The sequence below is a fragment of the Heterodontus francisci genome, chromosome 43 (assembly GCF_036365525.1).
Source record: "Heterodontus francisci isolate sHetFra1 chromosome 43, sHetFra1.hap1, whole genome shotgun sequence".
Lineage (NCBI taxonomy): Eukaryota > Metazoa > Chordata > Chondrichthyes > Heterodontiformes > Heterodontidae > Heterodontus > Heterodontus francisci.
Window position 1 is genome coordinate 8989975 of NC_090413.1, and position 12928 is coordinate 9002902.

At 43.7% G+C, this 12928-nt stretch overlaps 1 protein-coding gene across 1 annotated transcript in view; it reads left to right on the forward strand.

Moving 5' to 3' along the window:
- LOC137355538 (CD209 antigen-like protein C) overlaps window positions 1-12928 on the forward strand; it is a 51305-nt gene that overhangs the window by 311 nt on the left and 38066 nt on the right. Inside the window, exons 2-3 of the mRNA XM_068020782.1 lie at window positions 554-673; window positions 4208-4282. Of these exons, the coding sequence (XP_067876883.1) occupies window positions 554-673; window positions 4208-4282 (195 nt within the window). The remainder of the gene's footprint in view (window positions 1-553; window positions 674-4207; window positions 4283-12928) is intronic.

Consider the following 12928-nt stretch of genomic DNA (forward strand, 5'->3'; position numbering starts at 1 on the left):
GATTTTAAAGCTGAACATTGGGGTCAGAAGCCCTTGTGACCATCCCTTTAATTGATGGCATTGTTAACAAACAGTGAAATAAAACAGTGGGGTCAGAAGAATGCCGTGACTCTCCTTTCAACTGACGGTGTTACTGGCTCACACTGGAATCTGAGAGGAAGATTTTGTAGTAAAGATGCTGGATGAGGGTTGGTGAAATGCTGAAGAAATGATGAGGACAGAGCTGTGAAATGGACAAATGGTCTTTATTCCTTGTACCTTGCAGATTGCCTGAGTAAATGATATTTGTAAATTTGTAACTGTCCAAAACTTGCTTCATTTCAATTTCCTGCTGAGTTTATATATTTAACCTGCTGTTCATGAATGTTCTTGAATTGAAGAAATGTGTCTTCGATTGGCACAACTGTGCAAAGTTGAAAATATTCCTGTGTTGACAACAACACTCGGCTCCTTTGCCTCTTCTCCAGGACCGAATGAGAAAGGGTTTGGAGTCTTTTTCACCAGACGGTTCCCTCTAATCTTTTCATTGATGACTTTCTCTTGCGCCTTACAGAACGTGCTGTCCGATCAGCAGAACCTGTCCGAGGAAAATGGTCACCTCTGGTCATTTACATTGTCCTGGGTTTCTCCATCCTGCTGACAATCGTGATTCTTGCCACTACAATTGCATCCTGTAAGTTTTGTAATATTTTAAACTATTAAACTTATTGTCCTGAATTCTACAATGATAGTTAACAAATTTAATTCAGAGATATGCAGAAATTAGCATGTATTAATAATGTAGCAGTGAAATGCGGCTGGGCTATATAAGGGATGATGGTGAAAGGGGACATGGAAGTTGGACTCCGCTCAACGCGCTTCCACTTCTCACCCGTTACCGTGCCACCCCTCCCCCACCCCCTCGACCCCACCTCAGTCAGCAGTCCACATGCTGCCTCGTCTCCTAATGGCCAAGTTTCCCCTTCAGAGGTACAGGTGGAGCAGCCTTTGGTGCAGTCCTCAAGGGCTCCAAAAGACAGAAGACATCGATGTAGAGCATCTCAACAGTCAGAGTAGGTATCTGAGCAGCCTGGCATTAACTTTACTCAAGCCACATGGGTTGTACCATGGAGTAGTAGGAAAAGGATGCGTAAGGCTTTGTAATTTAACAAGGGTGTACATAGGTGTATGAGAAAATGTTATGTTAAGTTTCTTAGATCACATAAACATTATTCTGTTGCATCAATTTCCCATTTTGCCCATTCTTGTGTGCTGGCGACAAGTTTCTTTTTAACATGTTTGATGACATGAACTGATGGGGTCCAGTGGCAGGTTGTTCAAGAGCTGATAGTTGTTGGCAGTACTGCTTTGCGTCAGTGGCATTGGTAGGGGCGGTAGTGTTGTTAGGTATAGCAACCATTGCTTGTGCTTGTGACATTAGTTGACTGGTGCAACCTTGCATTAATAATGACGTCCCTGACATTGCATGAGCAGGGAAGAAAACAGCTTTGAATGCTGAATATTTATCACTATATATCCCTGAAATGGATTGACAGTTGCTGCTGGGTTCTCGCCTCGCTTTTACTGGAAAGTTTCACGAAGGCCATTGACCCAATTTTAAAGTCAAAAGTCTGAGTAACTATAGCTCTAACTGAAGGGGTTGTGAAGATGTAGCCGAACACATTGGAGTGAAATGTGGAAGTTGGCAGGTTGGGGCTGGATTCCCAACTCACTATCAATTTCCCACTTTTTACCAGTCCCACCCACCCATCCACCCCCAAAGCCATGTATGTACTCCTTCATGTTAAACACCTCCGGATAACTCTTTCGGTGAATCTAGCTGAGATTATCAGAGCAGGTCAGTTAGCAATCCCACATTATGAGGATAAACTCGCTAATCTAACATCGAATTGGAATTACACTTTGGAGGGGGTGATTTTCAGTTCTTTAATGCCTGCTTAAAGGAATGACAAAGGAAGAAAGAAAGGTAGAGAGGTGGAATGGTTTTGGGAGGGAATCCCAGCGCTTAGGACCTTAGCAGCTGAAGGCACTGCCACCAATGGTGGAGTAATTAAAATTGAGGATGTTCTGAGGTAAGAATTGGAAGAGAGCAGATATCTTAGAGGGCTGCAGGGCTGGAGAAAATGACAGAGATAGGGAGAGATAGGGAAAGACCAAAGCAACAGAAGCAGGTCATTTCGCTCATGTTGGTTCTTTGCCAGAGCAATTCAGAACTAATCCACTGTTCTCCACTTCCTCTATAGCCCTGTATATCACTCTGCTTAAAATGAGTATCAATTTTTCTGTTAAAAGATGCAGTGGCCTCTGCCTGAACTGTGCCAAATCATCCCCTGCTGTAGCACTCTGCATAAAGAAACCTCTCCTACTCTCCCTCCGCACTTACCTAACTTGCTCCTCACTCCCTCCTCACTCAATTCGCACTCCCCACTGTTTTAGTGACAATTTTAAATTGATGATACCTCATCACTGACTCTCCAGCCTGAAGAAACGTTCTTTCCCTATTCACCTGATCAGGACTCTTCATGATTTTGAAGACCTCTATTAAATCTCCTCTTTGCTTTTTCTGTTCCAGTGGAAATAGTCCTAGTAACTCAAGCTCCTACACTTCCCATGTAACTTCCCAACACCCTGGCATCATCCTGGTGAATCTACATTGAAAGCTCTCTCTGGCTTTAATGTCCTTTCAATAATAGGATGCTGAAAACAGCAAATTATAGCCATTGACTTGTATGAATGCATAGCTTTTTGATTTTTCTCATGTATGCCTTTCATTATATGTCTCATGGCCATTAAGGGATTGTAGCTTTCCTTCCCTAAGGGCATTAATGAACTAGACGGGTTTTTATGTCAATCAATGATAGCTTCACGGCACCATTACTGAGACCAGCTTTCAATTCCAGATTTTTAGTAATTGACTGAATTTGAATGTCACCAGCTGCCATGGTGGAATTTGAACCCGTGTCCCCAAAGCATCATCCTAGGCCTCTAGATTACTAGTTAAAGGATGTTATCACTGTGCCACCACCTCCCTTGATCCATTAATACCCCAGCTAGCAAAAATCTATCAAACTCCAATGTAAGAAATAAAAGAAAAATGAGCTAGCATTTGCTACTTGATGTGGGAGAGAGTTCCACACTTTGGTCCAAAATTGATGACCTCATACTTACCTGCATTGAAATCCATCTGCACAGTTTTGCCCACTCACTTAATCGATCAATGTACCTTTGAAATTTTATGCTCCCACCTACACCACTTACTGTACCACCAATCTTAGTATGATCAGCAAACTTGGATATATGGCTCTCCATCTAATTCATTTTAAATAATTGACTAATTGAGACTCCAGGACAGATCTTTATAAGACAACACTGGTCACTTCCATCCAATTTGTGTTCATGTCCATCATCCTTTCTCTCTGTCTTGTAACACCCAACCAATCTTTGAACCAGGTCAATAATTAGCTTTAAATTCCATTAGCTTTAAATTTAGCTAGCAGTCTCTTATGTGAAACCTTATTGAATGCCTTCTGTAATTCCATATAAATTACATTCATAGATATTCTCCTGACGACTACTCCACTTTCTTCCTCAAAAAATTCACTTCAGTTTATCGGATATGATCTACTCTTTTCAAATTGATGTTGGCTCACTGTAATCAGCTCAAATTTCTGTAATTTCTCTGTCATGCTGTCCTTAATTCTAAATTCCAATAACTTCCCTTCAACAGATGTTAGACTAACTGGTTTATAATTTCATGATTTCTCTCCCTCACCTCTCATCTCACACCTCTCCACATAAAATTGCATCTGCCTCCTGTCTGCCCATTTCACTAACCTCTCCATGTCGACCTGACATCTTTTACATTCTACTTCACTCGTTGTAAAGCCACTACTTTTCAGTTTTCAGTCGTTATGTGATTCTCTTCTCTGCCAGATTCCAACTCAACTAAACAAAGAACAAAAGGGTTCCTGGACCCAGCTCTGGTCCCTGAAATAACACGTCCAATCCTTCTCTAATTTCCATGCGATGGGTGTGGGAGGGGGGGCTCACAACAATCCTTGCAGGGGTGGGAGGGGAGGGAAGGGGAACTTCACTTTGGCTGGGAAAACAAAGGTTACCTTAACATGTGATATTGTCCATTCGAGACAGGGGAGGCAAATCCAGTCTATGCTAATGTGCGAGAGTCAAATCCTTGTTTCCTTTTCAGTTGCTCAGATGCTCAGTGAAATGAAAACGACAGTCACAGATTTCAAGGTGGAACTTTCCCAGTTGAAGAGTAATGGTGAGTGTGAAATCCCAATCTGATAAAGGAGACGGTCCTGTTTGGGTGAAAGTCACTTGAATAAAACTTCTGTATTTTGATTTGGGGTTTGGTTTGTGATTGGAGCTAAATTCTAATACCCATCCTGTACTGATACAATGTTAAGTAGTTTGTTGTTATAATCTATCTCAGAGGAGTCAAACCTATGGCAGGTGGAACAGTTTCATCCAGCCCACAGTGTCCTCTGCTTAGAATTTGGCAAGTCTCCTGGAACGGAACATCAGCTCCTGGAATAAAAGCAGATGCTGGAAATCTGAAATGAAAGGTCTGATGGAAGGTCATCAACCAGAAACGTTAACTCCTTTTCTCTCTCCACAGATACTGCCAGACCTGCTATTTCCCGCGCTTTCTGTTTTTATTATAAATCCCCCGGACCCTGCTTCAGCAATCCAGGAGAGCTGGGCCTTTTAAGTTTCATACCACCTGTCTTGCTGTGTTACAGCATCACCCCCCACTGTGTGTCATCACCTCCCTGCAGTGTGACATCATTACCCTGCTCGGTGACATCACCACCCCTACCCTCCCTCCCTGCACACACTACAGCAATGGAACACTGGTTGGGGTGAGATCGATGTTTCTGCGGTGATGCCCAAGTGGTTGAACCGCTTTGAAGTTTTGCCCTAAATGGTTTAGTTTAGTTTAGACATACAGCACTGAAACAGGCCCTTCGGCCCATCGAGTCTGTGCTGACCATCAACCACCCATTTGTACTAATCCTACACTAATCCCATGTTCCCTACCACATCCCCACCTGTCCCTATATTTCCCTACCACCTACCTATACTAGGGGCAATTTATAATGGCCAATTTACCTAGCAACCTGCAAGTCTTTGGCTTGTGGGAGGAAACCGGAGCACCCGGAGAAAACCCACGCAGACACAGGAAGAACTTGCAAACTCCACACAGGCAGTACTCAGAATTGAACCCGGGTCGCTGGAGCTGTGAGGCTGCGGTGCTAACCACTGCGCCACTGTGCCGCCCCTAGTGTTGGTGTTGAGCTTCTTTGTTGTTGTTGTGTCACACTCCAGACTTGTGCCTTGTAGGTAGTGCAGAGGCTTTGACTAGTGAGGAGGTGAGGCACGTGCCACAGAATATGCAGCCTCTGACCTGCTCAAGTAGCCACAGCCTTTATGTGGATGGTTCAGTTAAGTTTCTGATCAATGGTGACCCCCAGGATGTTGATGGTGAAGGATTTGGCAAGAGCAATCCCATTGAATTTCAAATGGAGGTGATTACATTCTCTCTCTCGGTCAGTAACTGGCATTTGTGTGACACAAATATTACTTGCCACTTGTCAGTTCAAGCCTGGATGTTATTGAAGTCTTGCTGCATGCAGACATGGCATCATTTTGTGATGAGGAATGTGAATGGACCTGAGCACTGCAATCATCAGCAAACATCCCCACTTCTGACATACCTGGACAATTTTTCACATTGTCAGGTTGATACCAGTGTTGTAGCTGTACAGGCAAAGCTTGGCTAGGGGCACAGGTAGGAGAGCAGGTCTCCAGCACTATGTTGTATCATGACTTTAAGTGGGTACGTCCATAATCTGTAGACATCATCAGACAGGATATGATGTCGTCTGTCATAGGCACAGTAGTTGGAATATGTTAGTTGACCAAGAAAGACATACTAGAAAGAGCTCTCCAGCAATGTGTATATACTACTCTAATCTTTGAATAAAAAGTATCGCTCACCTACTTGAGTGATTGGCAAGTTTGTGTTTGAAACATAGAAAGAACCACAACACACTACAGCTGATACATTGTCAGGGCCTGTAGCCTTTGCTTTTCTAGCTGTTTCTTGATATCAGGTGGAGAGTTTCGAATTAGTGAAGACTGGCATCTATTATCCCTTGGGGGTGACCCCTTGGGGATGAGCGATCATAATATGATAGAATTCTTCATCAAGATGGAGAGTGACATAGTTGATTCTAAGACTAGGGTCCTGAAACTTCATAAAGGAAACTACGAAGGTTTGAGGTGCGAGTTGGCTATGATGGATTAGGAAACGTTACTTAAAGGGATGATGGTAGATAGGCAATGGCAAAGATTCAAAGAGTGCATGGATGAACTGCAACAATGGTTTATTCCTGTCTGGCGCAAAAGTAAAACGGGAAAAGTAGCCAAACTATGGATTACAAGGGAAATTAGAGATCCAGGAAAGAGGCATACAAATCCACCAGAGAAAACAACAGAACTGAGGATTGGGAGCAGTTTAGAATTCAGCAAAGGAGGACCAAGGGATTGATTAAGGAGGGGAGAATAGAGTACGAGAGTAAGCTTGTGGGAAACATAAAAACTGACTGTAAAGGTTTCGAGAGGTATGTGAAGAGAAAAAGATTGGTGAAGACAAATGTAGGTCCCTTACAGTCAGAAACAGGGGAATTTATTATGGGGAACAAAGAAATGGCTGACCAACTAAATGCATACTTTGGTTATGTCTTCACAAAGGAGGACAAAAATATCATACCAGAAATGTTGGGGAACAGGGTTTAGTCAGAGGGAGTAACTGAAGGAAATCTGTATTAGTAGAGAAATGGTGTAGGGGAAATTGATTGGATTGAAGGCTGATAAATCCCCAGGGCCTGATAGTCTACATCCTAGAGTACGTAAGGAAGTGGCCCTCGAAATAGTGGATGCATTGGTGGTCATCTTTCTAGATTCTATAGACTCTGGAACAGTTCCTATAGATTGGAGGTTAGCAAATGTAACCCCACTATTTAAAAAGGGAGGTAGAGAGAAAGCCTGACGTTGGTAGTGGGGAAAATTCTAGAGTCCATTATCAAAGATTTTATAGCAGAGCACTTGGAGAAAAGTGGTAGAATCGAATAGAGTCAACATGGATTTATGAAACGGATATCATGCTTGACAAATCTACTAGAATTCTTCGAGGATGTAACAGTAGAGTTGATGAGAGTGGGAGCCAGCGGATGTGGTTTATTTGAACTTTCAGAAGGCTTTCGACAAAGTCCCACATAAGAGATTAGCATGTAAAATTCAAGCGCATGGGATTGGGGCTAGTGTATTGCGATGGATAGAAAATTGGTTAGCAGACAGGAAACAAAGAGTAGGAATAAACAGATCATTTTCTGAATGACAGGCAGTGACTAATGTGGTACCGCAGGGATCGGTGCGAGGACCCCAGCTATTCACAATATATATTAATGATTTAGATGAGGGAAAATAATGTAATATTTCCAAATTTGCAGATGACACAAACTGGGTGGAAAGATTAGTTGTGAGGAGGATACAGAGAGGCTTCAGGTTGATTTGGACAAGTTGAGTGAGAGGGCAAATGCATAGCAGATACAGTATAATGTGGATAAATGTGAGGTTATCTACTTTGGTAGCAAAAACAGGAAGGCAGATTATTATCTGAACGGCTATAAACTGAGAGAGGAGAATGTGCAGCGAGGCCTGGGTGTTCTCGTACACCAGTTGCTGATGGTGCATGCAGGTGCAACAGGTGGTAAAAAAGGCAAATGGTATGTTGGCCTTCATAGTGAGAAGATTTGAGTACAGAAGCAGGGATGTCTTGCTGCAATTATACAGGGCCTTGGTGAGGCCACACCTGGAATATTGTGTGCAGTTTTGGTCTCCGTATCTGAGGAAAAATGTTCTTGCTACAGAGGGAGTGCAACGAAGGTTTACCAGACTGATTCCTGAGATGGCGGGACTGACGTATGAGGAGAGATTGACTCGGTTAGGATAATATTCGCTGGAGTTCAGAAGAGTGAGAGGGGATCTCATAGAAACCTATAAAATTCTAACAGGACTGGACAGGGTAGATGCAGGAAGGATGTTCCCGATGGTGGTGGAGTCCAGAACCAGGGGTCATAGTCTAAGGATACGGGGTAAACCTTTCAGGAGTGGGATGAGGAGAAATTACTTCACCCAGAGAGTGGTGAGCCTGTGGAATTTGCTACCACAGAAAGCAGTCAAGGCCAAAACATTGAATGTTTTCAAGAAGGAGTTAGAAATAGCTCTTGGGTCTAAAGGGATCAAAGGATATGGGGTGAAAGCGGGAACAGGCTACTAAGTTGGATGATCAGCCATGATCATAATGAATGGTGGAGCAGGCTCGAAGGGCCAAATGGCCTACTCCTGCTCCTATTTTCTATGTTTCTATTACAGTGGGGGACCTCAGGGGGTCATCCATTTGTTACTTCAGGATAAAGATGATTGTCAGTGCTTCAGGCATGCATTTTGTAATCATGTGTTGGGTTCCACCACAATTTCTGGAGACTCTCGACTCAGTTACTTTGGGAATTGTCCACCAGCATTCATGACTAAATATGAAGGAACCGCAGACCTTTGACCTGATCCGTTAGTTGTGGGATCGCTTAGCTCTGTCTTTTGCATGGCGTTTCTGCTGTTTAGCATGCATGTAGTCCTGTGTTGAACTTCACCAGGTTGTCACCTCAGGCTTAATGTTGTTGTGGCGATAGGGTCATAGTGGGGGTGTTGAAAGTTGGGTGGGCCCCCATTGCAATTCCACGGTGGACAGGCAGTTAACTGCCCACCATCTGGGGCGCCATCCCTTTAAGGGACGAGCCCCTGCCTCCAGAGCTGCCAGCCAATCGGATGACTGGCAGCTCTGCAGTACCTGTAACACCACTGGGAGCAGTGGCCACTTCCTATATTGCAGGACCTCCTGCAGTAACAAGGACATCAGAGACCCCCGAGAGAGATATGTGGGGTCAGGGTCATTAGGGTCATGTAGGCATGCACCAGTGACGACATGGGATGTGGAGGTCGGGAATGTGTCTCTCATTGGGGTGACAATCGTTGCCGGGCAGGCTCTCTGGAAAGGTTGCCCCAAAGGAGGGATGCCCCAGCCCCAATATGAGACCACCAACTCTCCATGGCAGTGGGCACTTCCACTTTCTATTAAATTGAGGTGGAGACTAGAAAGAGGCCGTGGACATTAATTGGTCACTTAAAGGCCTTAATTATCCTGGGGCTGTGCTTGGCCTTCCCCTCCCTGGACTAAATTGGAAGCCATGGGAAGGTGACGGACACTCCAACCCCCACTGTCTCACGCAATTTTATGCACCCCCCTCCTCTATTCCCATCCCTAAGGGGCCCATAAAATTCAGCTACTCATTTCATTACTCATAAACTGCTCCTGACATGCTGTCCTACACTCCTCACTGAAAGAAGGTTGGTCATCTGACTGGTTGGTGACAGAGGAATGAGGGATATGATGGGCCATGAGGTTACAGATTATGCTGGATTATGATACATGTACAACTGCTAATGGCCCACAGCGTCTCATGGATAGCCAGCTTTGAGCTACTGGATCCCACGTAGCACGGTGATAGTGCATAAGACAAAATGGAGGGTGCCTTCAGTGTGAAGACAGGAATTGATCTCCACAAGTTCTGTGCTATGGTCACTCCTACCAATACTGCTGTGGACAGTGTTACAACCGAGGCGGGAGGAGTGCATTGTTTATTCTAGTTCCACTTCTCCACAGTTCACAATATATTTACATTTTTACCACTTACCGATACGGTCAATCATATACTCTATTTTTATCCCAGAATAAAATACACCAACCAGGTTTCTTTAATAAACAACAAAATTATCTGTTTATTCTAACACAAGTGTTACGAACAGGTGAGAAAGAGGAAGAGGGTTCCCTTTCAGCCTTCACCTGGTCTTACTGTTACAGGGTTTTGTTTTTAACACACCATGCTTTTAGTTCCCCCGTGGTGAATCCTTGTTCACTGCTTTCCAATTATAAAGCAAAGAAACCAGCACAAACAGGCTTTCTTAGGTTTAAAGAAGAAAGACTGAAATTTATTAAAATTTATTAAAAATTGGTGGCACAGAGGCGCAGTGGTTAGCACCACAGCCTCACAGCTCCAGCAACCTGGGTTCGGTTCTGGGTACTGCCTGTGCGGAGTTTGCACGTTCTCCCTGTGACCGCGTGGGTTTCTGTCGGGTGCACTGGTTTCCTCCCACAGCCAAAGACTTGCAGGTTGATAGGTAAATTGGCCATTGTAAATTGCCCCTAGTGTAGGTAGGTGGTAGGAGAATGGTAGGGATTAATGTAGGATTAGTATAAAATGGGTGGTTGTTGGTCAGCACAGACTCAGTTGGCTGAAGGGCCTGTTTCAGTGCTGTATCTCTAAATATAAAAAAAAATACACTTAAACTCTAATTCGGTAAATGCCTACGGATACACGATGTGCCCACGCTAGCATGCATATGCAATACACACAAGTGCAAATAGAGACAGAGAAGAGTGGAAGAGAAAGTAAAGTGGAAAGGTTTGAGGCAATATCTGAAGCATTGTAGTTGCGGTTCTTTGAGTTCATTGTGGAGTCCTTGATTGTAGGTAGTTGTTTCTTTTCGTTGTAGCCCAGTATTCTTCTTAAACCTTGTTCACTGTAGGAGACTTTTCTCTCTTGGGGTTCATGTGTCTTCAGTGGGTTTTGGAGTTCTGTGAGAAAGAGATGGGAACAGCAGGAGAGGCTATGGTGAGCCATCCAGGAGAGGTCTTTCCAATCCAGGAGCAAACAGCTTTCTACTGACGCTCAGTTCAAAACTGTACAATTCAGAAAAAAACCCCAGGCTGCCAAGCAGGTTAGTCATGTGACTAACTGGTTTGGCCTTTTCTGTTTGTGGGCTGTATTGAGCAGGGAGTAGCTCCTTTGTTCTGTGCACTGTCTGTTAATATGCAAAAATGTCTTTCCAGCCGGGGGCCTGGCAACCCCTTTGTCACAGGCCTTCTCTTCTCCCTAGCAACAATTTGAAATTTAATGTCCCTATTGTAAAATTAATGTGCCTCATTCTTGGCAGGTGGGGCCTGCATGACACAAGTCAACCAGTAATGAAGTAATGCATAAACACAGATTAAAATATTAAAATTCCCTTTTTACCTTAGCCCCTTACACTCACACATACACATTTATCAGTTAACAGGAGAAAAATGAAGGGATTTTTGTTTTTTGAGCTCTATTACGGACAAAAAAAACACTTGGGTTGAATACTTGCTCATTGTTGAAGATTCAGCAGATGATATATGTTGTGTTCCAAAACTGGCATACAGTCTGGCTTCCGAGTACTGCGATCTTTTAGAACAGTTCTTTTCAGGTGGCATTGTGAATTAATTTGTAGTTTTTCTTCAAAGACAGGAGACGATATTAATTGACACAGTGGACTTCTCAGGTGAGAAGTGAGAGGTGAGAGGTGCTGGAAAGTTGAGAGGGATCGTGGTTTTCTCTCTTTCCTTGGGAATTCTCTTCTCTCCTTGGAAGTTCTCTCCCTTTTTCTACAGTTCAACCCTAACTCAAAACAATTTAAAAGCAAAACTGACACCAGGAGGTCAAACATTTGATCTCCATCAATCTTGACCTGTCACTTCATCGTAAACAGCTTCTCCAGATATCCAAAGTTCTCTGTCGTTTATTGAGCTGGAAGTCAGGTGGTTTCCCAGAAAGGCTTGTTTTCCTCATTATTTCTCAAAGTCAAATGGCCTTTACATGACCCTCTTTGAAAGCCCCAAAGTTTAACATTTCTTCAATCTTTCAAAAATGAATCCTCAAAAAATATTTTTAACAAAACAGAGGCAGTACACAACAACAGGGCGGCACAGTGGCACAGTGGCAAGCACCGCAGCCTCACAGCTCCAGGGACCTGGGTTCAATTCTGGGTACTGCCTGTGCGGAGTTTGCAAGTTCTCCCTGTGACCGCGTGGGTTTTCGTCGGATGCTCCGGTTTCCTCCCACAGCCAAAGACTTGCAGGCGATAGGTAAATTGGCCATTGTAAATTGCCCCCAGTGTAGGTAGGTGGTAGGAAATATGGGATTACTGTCGGGTTAATATAAATGGGTGGTTGTTGGTCGGCATAGACTCGGTGGGCCGAAGGGCCTGTTTCAGTGCTGTTTCTCTAAATAAAATCCGATGCAAGTTGCCAAAATGGTCAAGCTAATTCACGAGGGTCGTGGTTATCTGACTGACCTAGTAATCCACCGACCTTGACTAAAAATCCAGGAAGTGTGAGTTCAAATCCCAGTGTGATAGTTTAAGAATTTGAACTCAGTTCAAAAAAAATCTGGAAATAGAAATCTAAAATCAGTAAAAGTGTTGATGAATCAGTTAAATTGTCATAAAATCCAAACTAGTTCTCCAGTGTCCTTTAAAAATAGAAACCTGTTGTCTTTACCCAGTCTGGTCCATATGTGAGTCGAGTCCCATAACAACATGGTTGACTCTGAACTTCCCTCTCAGTGGCTGAGCAAGCACTCTTATTGACCATGACGAGCTGTCCTGAGATGGTGAGAGTGGACTTCCTCCTTGAACTGTGCAATTCCCGTGGCAATTGTTTTCCCACTATGGGGTTCATTTGGGAATTCCAGGATATTGACTCCCAACAAGGCAACAATGACGTATGTCCAAGTCAGGTCAGTTTGATGAATTGACTGAAGATGGATGTTCCTGTGAGGAACTCCTGCAGTGATATCCTGGGGCTGAGATGTCATGAAACAATGAAGTAAGTGGATAATGGGAAAACATTTTTGATTGGCTCAAATTTTCCAAAAGCCAATCAGAAGTTTATGATGGGGGCACATTTAGTGTCATGGGCTTCATG